Here is a 17,118-nt window from a genome sequence, read left to right on the forward strand (position 1 = left end):
CCGGGGTGCGGAGTCCGGAGTGCGGGTCTGGGGTGCGGGGTGCGGGTCCCGGGTCCGGGGTGCGGTGTGCGGGTCCGGAGTCCGGGGTGCGGGGTGCGGGTGCGGCGGACCGCGCTCACCGGGAGAATCGGGCGGGCGCGCAGAGCTGCTGGCGAGGAAGCCGCGAGGGCGGGCGGAGCGGTGCGCACCGGCGGCGGCCGGTGACTAAGTGCCACTCGCCCGCCCCGCCACCTGAGGTCACGTGCGCCCGGGGGCGGGGCCGGAAGCTGTTTACACGCCGGCAGCACGGACCGCCCCCTCCACGCCCCCAGGCGCGGCTCCCTGCCTGGGAAAAGCCCAGGGATCAAGTCCAAGAGTCCCTGGAGCATTGCATGCGGCCCAGAGAGGGCCAGTGCTCTTCCTGGGGTCACACAGCAAGTGTGGGTAACCCTGCTGGTAGCACTGGTCCAGCCCCCCCTGTGCTGCTGCCCAGGTGGGGCGGGAAGTCCATGGCGGCGGCCAGCTGTCCAGCTGTGGAAGCAGAGTTGGGGTAGTAGGCTGGGAACCCCCAAGGCACCATAGGAGCCTTCCCAGAGCTGGTGTGGACAAACAGGTGAGGAGCCCTGCGCCCTCAGGGAGGGTGCTGCCCAGGACTGGTCCTGCGTGAGCACAGGCCCCGCCTAAGGCAGGAGCTGGAAAGGGCTGCTGGGGGCTGGGGTCAGGCCCCCAATGCTCAGCGTCCCTGGGGCTTGGGACCTGGTTATGGGAGGTGTGGGCACCACATCTGAAAGCAGGCTGCCAGGGCAGGGACAACAAGCCCATTAAACCCGGCCAAACAGCCCGCGCCCCATTTTTGTGCCACAGCCAGCCAGCCAGGCACCTGGCCCCACTTCCCTCCTGTCTCTCCTCCCCTGCCGCTTGCCCTGGCTGGGGCTGCTCTGGCCGGGGCTGGGACCCTGAGCACACAGCTCTGGGTGGCTGAGGGCTGGAACCTGCTCCGAGACCCCACTGCCTTCCTCATCTGTCAGGCCTCCCCTCGGCCCCTGCCCTGAGCATGACTACCTTCTCCCCGTGGTCCCCGTCACTAAGCCCTCAAGCCTCAAGTGCTGCACTTCTGGCCCGGGAGTGGGGTGGGGTGGAAGGGGATCACAGTAGCCCCAGCGACCAGGTCCCTGCCTCTCTGAGCACAGTCATAGGTGCTCTGCTCCTCCAGGGACACGAGCACACACCTGCACCCTCCCCCCCGGGGCCCGCGGACACGCTGCTCTGGGGGTTCTGATGCCTGGGGACCCAGACATGACTCTGGGCCCCTGTCCCTCCTTTGTTCAGCCCAGCACAGGCCCGGGGCCCCCAGGGCTCCAGCTGCTCGGCTGAAAGGCCTCCCTCCGCCTCTGCAGTCACTGCCCAGAGTGACAGCTCCACCGGGAGCTGGTTAGAAACAAACCGCGTGGCTCAGTGGTTGAACCAGGAGGTCACAGTTTGATTCCGGGTCAGGACACATGCTGGCTTGATCCCCAGCTGATCAGTGATTCTCTCTCATCACTGATGTTTCTATCTCTCTTTCTCCCTTCTTCTCTGAAATCAATAAAAAAAATTTTTTTAAATAAAATAACAAACAAAAAACCCCAGAGATCTAGCATGCACCCTTCCCTGTTCCCCCAGTGGTGCCACCCTGCACAGCTACCTACAGTAACATCACAGCAGGGAAGGTGATGTTGGTGACATCTGCTCGTGTGTATGTGCGTGTGTGCAAGCGCCTGTGCAGGTCTGTGTAACCGCTGTCACAATCAAGGTGCAGGACTGCTCTGTCACCACCAGCTCTCCCTCTTCAGCCACAGCCACCCCCGCCCGGCCCCAGGCAGCCACAGCTCACCCCCTCCCAGCCCCTGGCAGCCACAGCCCACAGCCCACCCTCGCCCGGCCCTGGACAGCCACAGCCACCCACGCCCGGCCCCTGGCACCCACAGCCCACAGCCCACCCCCGCCCGGCCCCAGGCAGCCACAGCTCACCCCCTCCCAGCCCCTGGTAGCCACAGCCCACAGCCCACCCCAGCCCCGGCCCCCCGGCAGCCACAGCCCACCCCCGCCCGGCCCTGGACAGCCACAGCCACCCCCGCCCGGCCCCTGGCACCCACAGCCCACAGCCCACCCTCGCCCGGCCCCTGGCACCACAGCCCACAGCCCACAGCCCACCCCAGCCCTGGCCCGTGGCTGCTGCTGACCTGTCTCAGCTGCTGGGAGTGGTTGGTAGCTTGCTCCTTCTGTGGCTGACCGGTGCTCCATGGAGTGGATGGGCCAGTGACTTAGCCATTTCATCTGTTGAAGAACATTGGGGTTTCCGGTTTGGGGCTACTATGAACATTCACACACGCGGTAACTTATGTGTATTTTGCATCCCTCAACAACGTGCGAGTGATTCAACCTCACGGCCTTGCGACGTGCCATGTTGCCACCATCATTTGATTTAGCCCTTCCGACAGACGTGTAACTGTCTCTTACTGTGGTGTGAACGTGCATTTCCTTACTGACTCATGACATGGAACACATGTTCACGTGCCTGTTTGTCATCTGTATGTATTCTTCAGTGACGTGTTTGTTCATGTGTGTTACCCATTTCCTAGTTGCACCGTCTGGTTCCACTGCTGAGTGAGAGCGCTCTATGTCTCATCCCAGGCCTTTGCCCGTGTGGTCTGCGCTCTCCCCCTTTCTGTACATGACACAGGTGACTCGAACATGTGGGGGTTAGGGACACTGAAGCCCCCCAACCCCCGTGGGGTCAAAATCTGTATGTAGATTTTTATTCCTCCAAAATCCAACTACTAATAGCCTACTGTTGACCAGAAGCCTTACTGATAACAAATAATTGATTAACACATATGTTGTGTGTTATGTGGATGATATGCGTTATTCCTTAAGTATTTTTTAATTGATTTTTAGAAAGAGAGGAAGGGAGAGGGATAGAGAGATAGAAACATCAATGAGACAGGAGCATCATCCATCGGCTGCCTCCTGCACACCCCACACTAGGGATCCAGCCACAACCGGGCACATGCGCTGAAGGGGATTCAAACCAGAGACCTCTTGGTTCCTGAATTGAGCCACACTGGCCAGGCATGCGTTATTCTTAAATAAGTAAGCTAGAGAAAAGAAATGTTATTAAGAACATCAAAGACATTTAAATTCTTTATTGAAAAAAATCCATCTATAATTTCAAATCCATGTTCAAATCCATATTGGCCAAGGGTCAACTGTCTAATATTAACTATTCAATACAATCACTATGGTGTACATTAGACCCCTAGAACTCACTCATTTATAACTGGGAGTTTATTCCCTGTGGCTGCCATCTCCCCTTCTTCCTTCCCCCTGACCCCCTACCCTGGTAACCGCATTCTGATCGCTGTTTCTACGAATTTGGCATTTTTAAATTCTGAATATAGTGACATCATACAGTATTTATCTTCCTCTGACTTATTTCACTTAGCATAACACCTTCTAGGTCCATCCTTGTTGTTGCAAACGGCAGGATGTCTGTCTTTCTCCTGGCTGAATAACACTCTGTTATATATATACACGTATATGTAAATTATATGTATGCATATATTATACATATAGTCTTTACCCACTTATCTGTTGATGGGCAGTTAGGTTGTCTCCATATCTTGGCTACTGTGAATAATGAACATGGGAATGCAGATATCTCTTAGAGGGAGTGACTTCATTTCCTAAAGATGTATAAACTAGCCCTAGCTGGTTTTGCTGAGTGGATAGAGCCTCAGCCTGCAGACTAAAGGGTCCTGGGTTTAATTCCAGTGAAGGGGATATGCCCAGGCTGTGGACTTGATCCCCAGTGGGGGACATGCAGGAGGCAGCCGATCAATGATTCTCTCTCATCATTGATGTTTCTATCTCTCTCTCCCTCTCCCTTCCTCTCTGAAATCAATTAAAAAAATATTTTTTAAAAGATGTATAAACTAGAAGTGGGGTTGCTGGATTATATGACAGACCTATTTATAATCTTCTCGGGAACCTTCCTGTTTTTCATACTGGTGCACCAATTTGCATTCTCACCAGCAGTACACATGGGTTCCCCTTGTCCATGTCCTCGCCAACGCATGTTATCTCTCGTCTTTCTGTTGATAACTGTCCTAAGAGGCACAGGTGGTAGCTGATTGTGGTTCTGTTTTGCATTTCCCCGATGATGAGGGAATCAAGCACTTTTTCATGCACCTGTTGGCCATTTGTAATTTTCCTTTGGAAAAATGTCTACTCAGTTCCTCTGCTCATTTTTAAATCAGATTTTTTGTGTTTGTTCCTGTTTTTGTTTGTTTGTTTATTTGTGGTTTTGTTTTGCTGTTGAATTATATGAGTTCTTTATGTAATTTTGGATATTAGCCCTTTATCAAATATATGGTTTGCAAATGTTTTTCCCCAATACCTAGGTTGCCATTTCATTCTGTTGATGGTTTCCTTTGCTGTGCAGAAGTAGTCGCGTTTGTTGTTTACTTTTTTTCTTTGCTTTTGGTGTCAAAAAAAAAAAAAAAAAAATTACTGCCAAAACTGATGTAAAGGAGCTTAACCCCATGTTTTCTTGTCGGAGTTTTATGGTCTCAGGCCTTATGTTCAAATCTTTCATCTGTTTTGAGTTGGTGGATGTTCGCATACGGTGTAAGATATGGCTCTGGTTTCATTCTTTTTTAAAAAAAATATATTTTATTGATTTTTTACAGAGAAAAAAGGAGAGGGATAGAGAGAAACATTGATGAGAGAGAGACATCGATCAGCTGCCTCCTGCACACCTTCTACTGGGGATGTGCCCGCAACCATAGTACATGCCCTTGACTGGAATTGAACCTGGGACCTTTCAGTCTGCAGGCTGACGCTCTATCCACTGAGCCAAACCAGTCTCGGCTGGTTTCATTCTTTTGCGTGTGTCTATGCAGCTTCCCAACGCCGTTTATTGAAGAGACTGTCCTTTCCCTACTGTGCGGTATATTCTTGGTTTCTGTGTTTTTAAAGTGACGAGTATGAATTCATTTCTGGGCTCTCTATTCTATTCCATTTATCTGTGTATCTGCTTTTGTGCCAATACTGTACTGTTTTGATTACTATAGATAGCTTCGTAATACAGTTGTTGTTTTGTTGTGGTTGTTTTTGTTTTTGTTAATCCTCACCTGAGAATATTTTTACTGTTAATTTTTAGAGCGAGTGGAAGCGAGGGGGGAGGAGTTAGAGAAACATTGATGTGAGAGAGGCACATTGACTGCCTCCCGCATGCACTCCTTCCAGGGCCAGAGATCAAACCTGCAACCCGGTATGTGACCTTGACTGGGAATTGAACCCGCAACCCTCCCATGCACTGGCTGACGCTCTCACCACCTGGAACAGTGGCCAGGGCTGTGATGCAGTGTGGAATCAGGAAATGGGATGCCTCCATTTTGCTTATCTTTCTTAAGATCACTTTGGCTATTTGAAGTATTTGTGGTCTGCTACAAACATCTAAAAATTGTTTGCTCTGTTTTTGTGAAAAATACCACTGGAGTTTTTATAGGGATCGCACTGAGTCTGAGACTGCCTTAGGCTGTGTTACATTTAACAACACGCATTCTCCTCGCCCCTAGTTCCCGTTTACCTGTGTCTTTGGGTTTCTGCCACAGTGGCTTGTAAGTTTTCAGGGCACAGATGTTTCATTCCTTGCTTAAATGTGTTCCTTGGTATTTTACTCTTTTTATACTTGTAAATGGGATTGCTTTCTGGATTTCTGGTAGTTCGTTGTTAGTGTAGACACACAGGGGTTTTTGTACATTGATTTTGTACTCAAAAACCTGACTAAAGTCATTTCTGTAGCTTTTCTTTCCTCCTTTCCACAGGCGTCTTACGCAGAGCAGAGGCGGTGCGTTGTGAGGAGTCTCACTCGCCACTGTGCTCCGAGGGCCCATGCTTTTCATGTCAAATCAACATGCTTCCCCGTGCCCTAGGTCGCAAGGAGCTTCCTGTCTTTTCTCCGGAACGTTGGATAGTTTTACATTTAAATCTTTGATCTATTTGAATTAGTTCTTGTGTGAGGGGTGAAGTTTAGGTTGAAGTGGAGTTTGTGGCCACGGACGTCCCAGAAGGCTTCGCAGAGGAGAGAGCCCCGGAGAGGAAGCTCACCCAGGACTGCGGAGGAAGGGACCGGAGAGCCAGACTCCAGCCCGCTGGCCCTGCCTCTGCTCCCAGCTGCACGCCACGTCCGGCGGCTTTCAGGGAGGGCAGGCCTGGGGGAGGGCGCTAGCCCAGCCCTCGGGGTGGTATTCCCGGTGGCCAGCTCGGGAAGGGGTCATTCCAACACCAGCAGAGCCTGCTACACATCTGCTGTGTGGGCACTGCTGGGCCCGGCTTCCCTGGCCCCGCCCCGGGCCGGAGGGAGCAGGGCAGACACTGGCCACGGCGTTGTTGGTGTCATGGAGGGTGCTGCCCTAGATTTAGGAGCCCAGACACCCACGAAGGTGAGAGGAGCATGTGCTCCTGGGTCAGGCAGGAGGGAAGGGTGTTCCGGGAGAGGGAACAGCAGACATAGCCCCGTGGAGTGGGGGTGGAGCAGGCTGGCCCCCTGCGGGGCGGAGAGGTGCGGGGAGTGTGAGCAGGGAGGTGGGGGCCGCGGTGGCGTCGGGAGTCCCCTCTGCTGCTCACAAGGCCGTGCAGGACGAGGTGGTGCGGTTCCCTGGCCACTCAGCCCAGAGCTGCCCTTGGCATTGGCTGCAGGGAGGGAGGACTGGGGGAGGAGAGGAGCACCCCCGGCCTCTGTGTGGGCCCGTGGCTGGTGCGGACGCTGTGCCGGTGGAGGCCTGGGCGGCTCCTCCGTCCACTGCGCTGGTGCCCCGGTGCACCCAGAGGCGCCCGGGCCCTCACTGTCTGGGACGGTGCGCTCCTGAGTTGGCACATTCAGGGCCTTTGTTTGTGTGGCGACACCTCCGCTGCTGTCATAAAGGAGGGATGTTCTTTCTTGAAGTTCAGCACAAACACCAGCGGGTGAAGGGAGCAGCCGGCCAGGCGGTGCCGTGCCAGCACCTGCAGCAGCTGCATAAACGCAGCAGAACCTCCTGACTCAGGCTTTCTGAGCTATTATGTGGCTGTGACTCTTCTGTCCCGCCCAGGAGGCCCGGGTCCTCAGGCACCAGGGCCAGCCAGGCCAAGCCCAGGACTTGTCGGGAGGGGCCCTCCCCTCTAATGCTGCACCCAGGCGGCCGGGTGGCCCGGCAGGTGCTTGGTCTGACTGTGTCCCAGGCAAGCCCCTTTCTGTGCCTGAGTGCTCTCATCGGCGCAGCTGGTGGGGGTGGGGGGGGTGGGGCAGGGAAGCTGGATCCTACAGTGCCTGAACTCCTTTCTCTCTTTCTCCTGTGCCTTTCCTCCTTCCTCACTCATTCACAAATGTTCAGAGACAGTCTCTCACGGCCCGCCCTGAGCCGGGGACAGGGAAGTGATTCAGACCCATCGTGCACCCTCGGGGACGCCCAGTCTGGCAGGGAAGGCAGAAATGCGACAGACAATTGTGGTTCAACCCTGGGCCTGGGAGTCCTTAGAGGAAGCTACTCTGCCCGGGGAGAGGGAGGGAGGGAGGGAGGCGGGGAGCCCCAGAGAAGGCTGTTTGCAATGGGCCGTGGAGCAGGAGGTAAACAAGGGCAGGGATGGAGCACCGCGGAGGCGACGGCATAGGCCACAGGCGCGCAGGAGCCGAGGTGCTGGGTGTGTGTGAAAACAAACAGGTCCGGGAGGGCTGGGCCCAGCCAGACGCTGCGCAAAGGACTTTCCCCAGGAAGCCGGGTGGGCGGCGCTGGGGTGGGGAGGCATCCTGAGAAGTCAGTGATACGAGAAGGATGGAAAGAATGGGATGGGAGGGAGGCAGCGAGGAGCTGCTGGTGGAGAGTAGGGGAGCCGGTGGAGAAGCCCGGGGCTGGGCTGGGGGAGGGGAGGGCAGAGGGAGGCAGGACCATCACTGGGTAAGGAGGCGGAGGGACAAATCTGATTAGACTCGGAGTGGTAGGGGCCTGGCAGATGACAGGGAGCCGGTGTCCTGGAATCTGGGGCTCCGGAGGCTGGACAAGGCTGGGCTGTAGGGCGTGGGGGTTAGGGCTGGGGGAAGGGTGCTGAGGCTCGCCCTGCCCCTGCAGTGGGCCTTCTCAGAAGGGGCATGTGGAGGGGGCAGTGCTTACTCCCGGGGGTCGGGCGGAGTCTGGGGGAAACAGCTGCTGTTGGGGACTTGACCGAGGGCTCCCCACCGCAGAGGCCTCCGCGGCCCTGCAGCTCCTCCCTCCCGCTGGTCACCTGTGGCTTCTGCTCTAGCTTCCTGTCAGCGCCTGCTCTCTCCGCACTTCGTGCCTCTGCGAGCCCCAGGGAGCGGAGCCCCAGGGAGCGGACCAAAGGCGTTTTAGTGTTTTTGCCTGGCCAGCGTGGCTCCGTGGTTGGCCATCGGCTCACGAACCAGGAGGTCACTGGCTCGATTCCTGGTCTGGGCACGTGCCCTGATCCCCGCAGAGCAAGCAGAGGCTTGGGGTAGGCAGAGCTAGGGGGGCATGCAGGAGTCAGCCGACTGGTGGTTTCTCTCTTATTGATGTTTCTATCTCTCTAACCCTCTCCCTTCTTCTATCTCTAAAAAAGCCAATAAAACATATTTTAAAAAAGCATTTCCTGCAGGAACAAGTGAGCACAAGGTTGGTGCTACTTGTCACCATACTGGGCTGTGAGCCCTGCAGAGAGGGACCCCAGCTGCTGTGGGCGGTGGAGGAGCAGACCCCATCCCCCCCCACCACCCCCTGCTCCGGGAACCCCATCAGAGCCGGAGCCAGGCCCCAGGGCCCCCCACAGCGCCGGGCAGTGCTGAGGTGCTGCCCCAGGCCGTTCTGCTCCCGGATAGGGAGCCCGGACTTGGGGTTTGGTCAGGTCTGGGCTGAGGCTGAGACATTCCAATGCTTCCATTCACCCCCCAGGGGAGCTGTGTGCCTGCCCAGTGCTGAGGGGGCGCTGTGTGCCCAGTGCTGAGGGGGCGCTGTGTGCCTGCCCAGTGCTGAGGGGGGAGCTGTGTGCCCAGTGCTGAGGGGGGCTGTGTGCCCAGTGCTGAGGGGGAGCTGTGTGCCCAGTGCTGAGGGAGAGCTGTGTGCCCAGTGCTAAGGGGGCGCTGTGTGCCCAGTGCTGAGGGGGAGCTGTGTGCCTGCCCAGTGCTGAGGGAGAGCTGTGTGCCCAGTGCTGAGGGGGCGCTGTGTGCCCAGTGCTGAGGGGGGGCTGTGTGCCCAGTGCTGAGGGGGGGCTGTGTGCCCAGTGCTGAGGGGGGGCTGTGTGCCCAGTGCTGAGGGGGGGCTGTGTGCCCAGTGCTGAGGGGGAGCTGTGTGCCCAGTGCTGAGGGGGAGCTGTGTGCCCAGTGCTGAGGGGGCGCTGTGTGCCTGCCCAGTGCTGAGGGGGGAGCTGTGTGCCTGCCCAGTGCTGAGGGGGAGCTGTGTGCCTGCCCAGTGCTGAGGGGGAGCTGTGTGCCTGCCCAGTGCTGAGGGGGAGCTGTGTGCCCAGTGCTGAGGGGGGGGCTGTGTGCCCAGTGCTGAGGGGGGCTGTGTGCCCAGTGCTGAGGGGGGCTGTGTGCCCAGTGCTGAGGGGGGGCTGTGTGCCCATGCTGAGGGGGGGCTGTGTGCCCAGTGCTGAGGGGGGGCTGTGTGCCCAGTGCTGAGGGGGAGCTGTGTGCCAGTGCTGAGGGGGAGCTGTGTGCCCAGTGCTGAGGGGGGCTGTGTGCCTGCCCAGTGCTGAGGGGGGAGCTGTGTGCCCAGGGCTGAGGGGGGCTGTGTGCCCAGTGCTGAGGGGGGGCTGTGTGCCCAGTGCTGAGGGGGGGCTGTGTGCCCATGCTGAGGGGGGGGCTGTGTGCCCAGTGCTGAGGGGGGCTGTGTGCCCAGTGCTGAGGGGGAGCTGTGTGCCCAGTGCTGAGGGGGCTGTGTGCCAGTGCTGAGGGGGCGCTGTGTGCCTGCCCAGTGCTGAGGGGGGAGCTGTGTGCCTGCCCAGTGCTGAGGGGGCGCTGTGTGCCTGCCCAGTGCTGAGGGGGGGCTGTGTGCCTGCCCAGTGCTGAGGGGGGAGCTGTGTGCCTGCCCAGTGCTGAGGGGGAGCTGTGTGCCCAGTGCTGAGGAGGGGCTGTGTGCCTGCCCAGTGCTGAGGGGGAGCTGTGTGCCTGCCCAGTGCTGAGGGGGGGCTGTGTGCCCAGTGCTGAGGGGAGCTGTGTGCCCAGTGCTGAGGGGGGGGCTGTGTGCCCAGTGCTGAGGGGGGCTGTGTGCCCAGTGCTGAGGGGGGGCTGTGTGCCCAGTGCTGAGGGGGGGCTGTGTGCCCATGCTGAGGGGGGGGGCTGTGTGCCCAGTGCTGAGGGGGGCTGTGTGCCCAGTGCTGAGGGGGAGCTGTGTGCCTGCCCATGCTGAGGGGGAGCTGTGTGCCCAGTGCTGAGGGGGGCTGTGTGCCTGCCCAGTGCTGAGGGGGGAGCTGTGTGCCCAGTGCTGAGGGGGGCTGTGTGCCCAGTGCTGAGGGGGCGCTGTGTGCCCAGTGCTGAGGTGGAGCTGTGTGCCCAGTGCTGAGGGGGCGCTGTGTGCCCAGTGCTGAGGGGGGCTGTGTGCCCAGTGCTGAGGGGGCGCTGTGTGCCTGCCCAGTGCTGAGGGGGGCTGTGTGCCCAGTGCTGAGGGGGGGCTGTGTGCCCAGTGCTGAGGGGGAGCTGTGTGCCCAGTGCTGAGGGGGGCTGTGTGCCCAGTGCTGAGGGGGGCTGTGTGCCCAGTGCTGAGGGGGAGCTGTGTGCCCAGTGCTGAGGGGAGGCTGTGTGCCTGCCCAGTGCTGAGGGGGGGCTGTGTGCCCAGTGCTGAGGGGAGCTGTGTGCCCAGTGCTGAGGGGGGGCTGTGTGCCCAGTGCTGAGGGGGGCTGTGTGCCCAGTGCTGAGGGGGGGCTGTGTGCCCAGTGCTGAGGGGGAGCTGTGTGCCCAGTGCTGAGGGGGGCTGTGTGCCCAGTGCTGAGGGGGCGCTGTGTGCCTGCCCAGTGCTGAGGGGGGCCGTGTGCCTGCCCAGTGCTGAGGGGGGGCTGTGTGCCCAGTGCTGAGGGGGAGCTGTGTGCCCAGTGCTGAGGGGGAGCTGTGTGCCTGCCCAGTGCTGAGGGGGGGCTGTGTGCCCAGTGCTGAGGGGGAGCTGTGTGCCCAGTGCTGAGGGGGAGCTGTGTGCCCAGTGCTGAGGGGGGCTGTGTGCCCAGTGCTGAGGGGCGCTGTGTGCCTGCCCAGTGCTGAGGGGGGCTGTGTGCCTGCCCAGTGCTGAGGGGGGGCTGTGTGCCCAGTGCTGAGGGGGAGCTGTGTGCCCAGTGCTGAGGGGGGGCTGTGTGCCCAGTGCTGAGGGGGGCTGTGTGCCCAGTGCTGAGGGGGAGCTGTGTGCCTGCCCAGTGCTGAGGGGGAGCTGTGTGCCTGCCCAGTGCTGAGGGGGAGCTGTGTGCCCAGTGCTGAGGTGGAGCTGTGTGCCCAGTGCTGAGGGGGCGCTGTGTGCCCAGTGCTGAGGGGGGCTGTGTGCCCAGTGCTGAGGGGGCGCTGTGTGGCCTGCCCAGTGCTGAGGGGGGCTGTGTGCCAGTGCTGAGGGGGGGCTGTGGTGCCCAGTGCTGAGGGGGAGCTGTGGTGGCCCAGTGCTGAGGGGCTGTTGTGCCCAGTGCTGAGGGGGGCTGTGTGCCCAGTGCTGAGGGGAGCTGTGTGCCCAGTGCTGAGGGGAGGCTGTGTGCCTGCCCCAGTGCTGAGGGGGGCTGTGTGCCCAGTGCTGAGGGGAGCTGTGTGCCCAGTGCTGAGGGGGGCTGTGTGCCCAGTGCTGAGGGGGGGCGTGTGCCCAGTGCTGAGGGGGGGCTGTGTGCCCAGTGCTGAGGGGGAGCTGTTGTTGCCCAGTGCTGAGGGGGCTGTGTGCCCATGCTGAGGGGGCGCTGTGTGCCTGCCCAGTGCTGAGGGGGGCTGTGTGCCTGCCCAGTGCTGAGGGGGGGCTGTGTGCCCAGTGCTGAGGGGGAGCTGTGTGCCCAGTGCTGAGGGGGGGCTGTGTGCCCAGTGCTGAGGGGGAGCTGTGTGCCCAGTGCTGAGGGGGAGCTGTGTGCCCAGTGCTGAGGGGGGCTGTGTGCCCAGTGCTGAGGGGGCGCTGTGTGCCTGCCCAGTGCTGAGGGGGGCTGTGTGCCTGCCCAGTGCTGAGGGGGGGCTGTGTGCCCAGTGCTGAGGGGGAGCTGTGTGCCCAGTGCTGAGGGGGGCTGTGTGCCCAGTGCTGAGGGGGGGCTGTGTGCCCAGTGCTGAGGGGGAGCTGTGTGCCTGCCCAGTGCTGAGGGGGAGCTGTGTGCCTGCCCAGTGCTGAGGGGGAGCTGTGTGCCCAGTGCTGAGGGGGCCCAGGCCCAGGTCCCCGGCAGCACCAGACCCCCCACCATGGGAAGAGGCAAGACACAAACATCCCCAGTCACCAGGGAGGAAGAGACGTGGGAGGGGAGGTGGGCGGGAGAGCAGAGAGGTTATTTCCGGTGCGGCACCCATCCCCTGGGAAGGCCCTGGAGAGCCGGGTCAGCCCGAGGGCCAGGGCCCCGCAGCGGAGAGAGCGCAGGAAGGCCAGGCTGGGCCGAAGCCCAGAGGCCGAGGCCGGAGTCCGGATGAGCCCCAGGGATGTCTGGGTAGTGGGGTCCTCGGGAGCGCCTGTCTGAGGGCCGTGGGGGCGGCGTGGAACTCTGGGCCTCTCTCCCACAGATGACGTGGGCTGTGTGCTGCCCTCCGAGTGCCTGCGGGCCTGCGGGGCCGAGATCGGCTGCTCCAACATCGCCTACCCCAAGCTGGTCATGGAACTGATGCCCGTCGGTGAGGTTCTGGTGGGCCCGGGGGGCGGGCACTGAGGGAGCCATGGGGCCCTCTGGGTCCAGTGTGATGGTGTGTGGCATCCGGGCAGGACGCTCTGCTCATCGCGCAAGGAGGAAAGGAACAGAAAACACTCACATGCCATGCGGGTATCTTGCATCTTCACCTCAGGGAGCGTACATGCCATTATTATGGTCCCCATTTTAGAGATGGGGAAACTGAGGCCCAGAGAGGTTACGTGACTTGGCCAAGGTCACGTGGCAGGTGAGCTGCAAAGCTGGTCTGAGCCTGGACACTCTGCCTCCAGAGCTGGTCCTGTCACTCGAGGAATGGGGCCACGTTCCCTTCAGGCCCCCTGGGTGCCACCGGCTTTTGCAAGCCGCTTCTCTCCGTGAAGGCTGCGAGGCAGAGCCACCGGCCGCAGACAGGTGGAAGCCAGGCACGGGGTTAGGGAGGGCTCGCCAGGGCTGCGGCGTGGCTGAGACACAAACCTGTCCGCCTGCCCCAAGCCCGCCGCTCGCTCTGCGGGATCATGCCATCAAGGTCCCGTGAACCTTCACCTCTGCCTCCCCCGAGACCCTGTGGGCCAGTGGGCGAACCGAGGGGACGGGCTTAGGATTGTCCCTGTTTCTCGTGGCAGCAGAGGCCCTGCCAGTGGGACCTGGGTGATGGGGTCCCCATCGCAGAAGGTGCAGCAAGGCCCCAGCAGGTGGGGCTCCACCTGAGCAGAGAGGAGACCCTCTGCAGCCAGGGCCTCAGACCTCTGGTCTGCACCTCCCTCCTCCGCCGGGCAGCCTGGCCTGCCCCGCCCGCCTCCTCCAGGGCGCCCAGCCCAGGGCGGTTAGGGCTTGGAGCGGGATTGAATCCGGGCTCTGCCGGTTGGCAGCGATATTTGGGCCGTGTCCCATCCCCCCTCCGAGCTTCTGTGTCCTGGTTTGTGAATGGGAGATAGTGACACCTACCCGCCCTCAGCGCTGCTGGGATTAAACCGTCACTCGCCAGCTGCCTGGTGCCAGTCCCGGCTGCGTGGGGCTCCCTCCCGCCTCGCCCTCTCCGGTTCTGGGGCTTCTGCCTTTGGGCCACACCCCTCTCCAGGCCTCGGTCTCCGTGTCGGAGAAATGGGTGGAGAGTAAGCCCTGAGCTCATCCACCTCTGAGCGAGGAAAGGAGGGTGAGAAATGTTTTTGGGAAAACACTTGGTTGAGCTCTTTCTTTCCGGCCCATCCTGCCAGACTGATGCACACACAGCAAAGACCACGGTGCTTGGCCACTCCTCTGCTCAGAGGCAGGACCTGGGCCGGCAGCACACAGCACCCGCACGGCCAAGCCCCGGATTATCTGAGGGCCGGGGCACAGGGCAGACGGGGATCTGTGGGAGTGGTGGGGTGTGTGTGCAGAGGGGGGGAGGGCGGGGGGCGCCTTAGGCACTTGAAGGAAAAGCATTAAAGCCTTGGAGACAGACGTGCACTAAGACGCAGCAAGGTGACCCTCAGCCTCTCCAGCCTGGATCCCAGAAGGCTCTGCACACAGGCTGGCCCTGCAGGGGCCTCACTCGTTTCAGCCAACAGCAGTGGGCTTCTCTGTTCACTGTGGAGCCACATCTCCTCCTCAGCTAACCAGAAAGGGACCCCGGGTCTGCCGGGCAGCCACACACAGGAGGCCAGGCTGAGCCTGCCCTGCCACCCAGACTTCCCTCCCCGCCCCCCCACACCCCCACCCCACCCCACCCCCGGCTCTTTGAGGGATGAATAGGCCCATGGGATCTGGGCTCCCCTCTCTGAACTTTCACGGTGTCCTGTGCCAGGCGGGTCACTCGGCCTCCGCCACAGGAGTCCCGGCGGCCATCACCGGCTGCGAGGCTGTGGACCCGGGGGCCGCTGACCGCCGGGAGGAGCCGGCCGAGGGGACCGGCTTGGCCATTCAGGCCTCAAGTCTGTCCGCCTCCAGCCTCCTCCCTGGGGCTCCCCCCCTCCGGCGGCTGGGCCCCAGGGGGAGGGCTCCGCGGGAGCCGGGCGGGCGGCCAGCAGCGTCTCTGACCGCAGGTCTGCGGGGCCTGATGATCGCCGTGATGATGGCCGCACTCATGTCGTCGCTGACCTCCATCTTCAACAGCAGCAGCACGCTCTTCACCATGGACATCTGGAGGCGGCTGCGGCCGCGCGCCGGCGAGCGGGAGCTGCTGCTGGTGGGGCGGTAGGTGCGGCGAAGGCCGCAGCAGGCGGGAGGAGAGGTGGGCCCAGCCCGGGAGGCCCGCCAGAGGGGGCTTTGAGGGATGAATAGGAGTTTGTCCAGGAAGGAGAGAAGAGGCGGGGAAGTGCTGTCCATCCCGCCTCCCACTGTCTCCTGCCCTCACAGTCCCCGCTCCTCCCGGGTGCACCCCTGCCCTCGGCCACAGCTCTGAGGGTGCCCTCCCCCAGCCGGCCCAGAGGTCCTCTGTCATCCCCAAACCTGAGCCCCTAGCCTGCTGCTGACCCTGCTCCACAGGGAGCCCAGCCGGGCGCAGGAACGGCCACCCTCGGGCCTCACTGTCCTCCGCCCGTGCCTGGCCCCTGCCCTCTGCCCATCTTCTCCTAGCCCGCGGGCCCATTGCCTCAGGGCCTCACCCCGAGTCCCCCCCTCAAACCCCCCCCCCCCCCGGTGCACTGACCCAGAATGAGCCCCTCTGCCCGCAGCGCCTCCCACAGGGGACTGCAGGCTCTGTCACGCCCGTCGGTCACACCCCAGCCTGGCGGCGGGCAGAGCTGCTCCCGGGGAGGTCAGCAGTGCGGAGCACATGGCCTCCAGGTGTGTGTCCGACTGCTTCACCCTCTCCCACTGAGCCACACGGCTCCTGCCTGCGGGGTGAGGGCCCAGCCTCTGACCCTGCACCCTGTGCCGTGGCGCCGTGGGCAGGGCGGGCCCAGGGCTGCAGGCAGCGGGCCCGGTGATGCAAAGCCGGCTCCCGTGGGACGGGCGCTGCTGGGGCACGCGGCAGCTGGCAGGCATGAGCTCATCTGCAGGCCCAGCCTCTGCCTGCAGATGCTCCGTCAGCGCTCTGCCCTCCCCCTCCCCCTCCCCGCCCCTCGCCGCCTCCCTGCCTCCGGCCCAGGCTGTTGGGCAGGTTGCGCCCTCTCTGGTGTCTGCGCTCCCAGCGGCCGGTTTGGTGGCGTGGAAAGGGCCCAGGGCCAGGCTCAGCTCCCACACCCCCAGCCCCCTCGTGCCTCCAGCAGCACCGCTCATGCTGCTGTGGGGCCTGGAGCTGCGGCCCCAACCCCAGGAGGAGTGGGATTCAAGGGAAGGCCCCCACTCGGGCTGAGCTGTCCCCCGCCCTGGCACTCCCAGAAGCCCAGGAGGCGGCCACGGGGCGGGCGGCAGGGCCATGATGGCGGCCGGTCTCAGCAGCGGGTGGTGGCCAGAGGTGGTGGCCAGAGGTGGTGTCACAGGCCAGGGGCTGGACAGCTCTTCCTCTAGGACCCTGACCTTTGCCAGCCCAGGCCACTCCCCCGCCTTCACTCCTGTGTCCCTCCCCGGCTGCCCCTGTCTTCCCGTCCTGTTATTTACAAACAGTGCTGAGGCCTCCTTGCACCTGCCTGGATCTGGGCAGTCTAGGGGTCCTGGGAGACCCAGAGCCCCCCTTCCCCCCTGACCTGAGGGGCTCCCCTAAACCACACTGCACCCAGGCGCGCGGAGGGGCAGTCATCCTGTCAGCAGGGGGGGGGGGGGGAGAGGGCTTCCTGGAGGAGGAGGGCCCTGAGCTGGGCCTTGGAAGACGGGGGCTGCCGGGGAGGGGAGAAGGGTGTTCCAGGCAGAAGGAAATACTCTGGCCTTGGGATTCCCCTGGCAGCTGGGTGGTGGCTGAATCAGAAAAACCCAGCCCTGGCCAGGGTGGCTCAGCTGTCTGAGCGTCATCCTGTGCGCCTAAGGGGCGTTCGATGCTTCTCCCCCCCCCTCCGCCCACACACACTCCTGACAGGAGGACTGCCCCTCCGTGCGCCTGGGTGCATGTGGTTTAGGGGAGCCCCTCAGGTCGGGCGGGGGCCGGGGGGCGGGGGGGAGAAGCTCTGGGTCTCCCAGGATCCCTAGACTGCCCAGATCCAGGCAGGTGCAGGGAGGCCTCCGCACTGTTTGTAAATAACAGACGGGAAGACACGGGCAGCCGATCGCACACCCAGGCTGAGCTGGGCAGGTGCTGAGGCTGCTGCTGGGCTTCGGGAGCCTGCATGTGCGTGCGTGTGTGCGTGCGTGCGTGTGTGTGTGTGTGAGTGTGTGTGTGTCTGTGTGTGAGTGTGTGTGTGAGTGTGTATGTGTGTGAGTGTGTTTGTGTGTGTGTGT

General features: G+C 61.8%; 1 protein-coding gene across 3 annotated transcripts in view; it reads left to right on the forward strand.

The window, feature by feature from the left end:
• Positions 1 to 17,118, forward strand: part of SLC5A10 (solute carrier family 5 member 10) — a 76,233-nt gene that overhangs the window by 44,414 nt on the left and 14,701 nt on the right. For 2 of the 3 annotated variants that reach the window (XM_045586474.1, XM_036451869.2), the window contains 2 exons: positions 12,704 to 12,811; positions 14,850 to 15,000. In XM_045586474.1, coding sequence (XP_045442430.1) covers positions 12,704 to 12,811; positions 14,850 to 15,000 — 259 coding nt within the window. The remainder of the gene's footprint in view (positions 1 to 12,703; positions 12,812 to 14,849; positions 15,001 to 17,118) is intronic. The other variant, XM_045586475.1, reaches the window with a different exon arrangement.

The sequence above is a fragment of the Pipistrellus kuhlii genome, unplaced genomic scaffold, assembly GCF_014108245.1.
Source record: "Pipistrellus kuhlii isolate mPipKuh1 unplaced genomic scaffold, mPipKuh1.p scaffold_m20_p_23, whole genome shotgun sequence".
Taxonomy (NCBI): Eukaryota; Metazoa; Chordata; class Mammalia; order Chiroptera; family Vespertilionidae; genus Pipistrellus; species Pipistrellus kuhlii.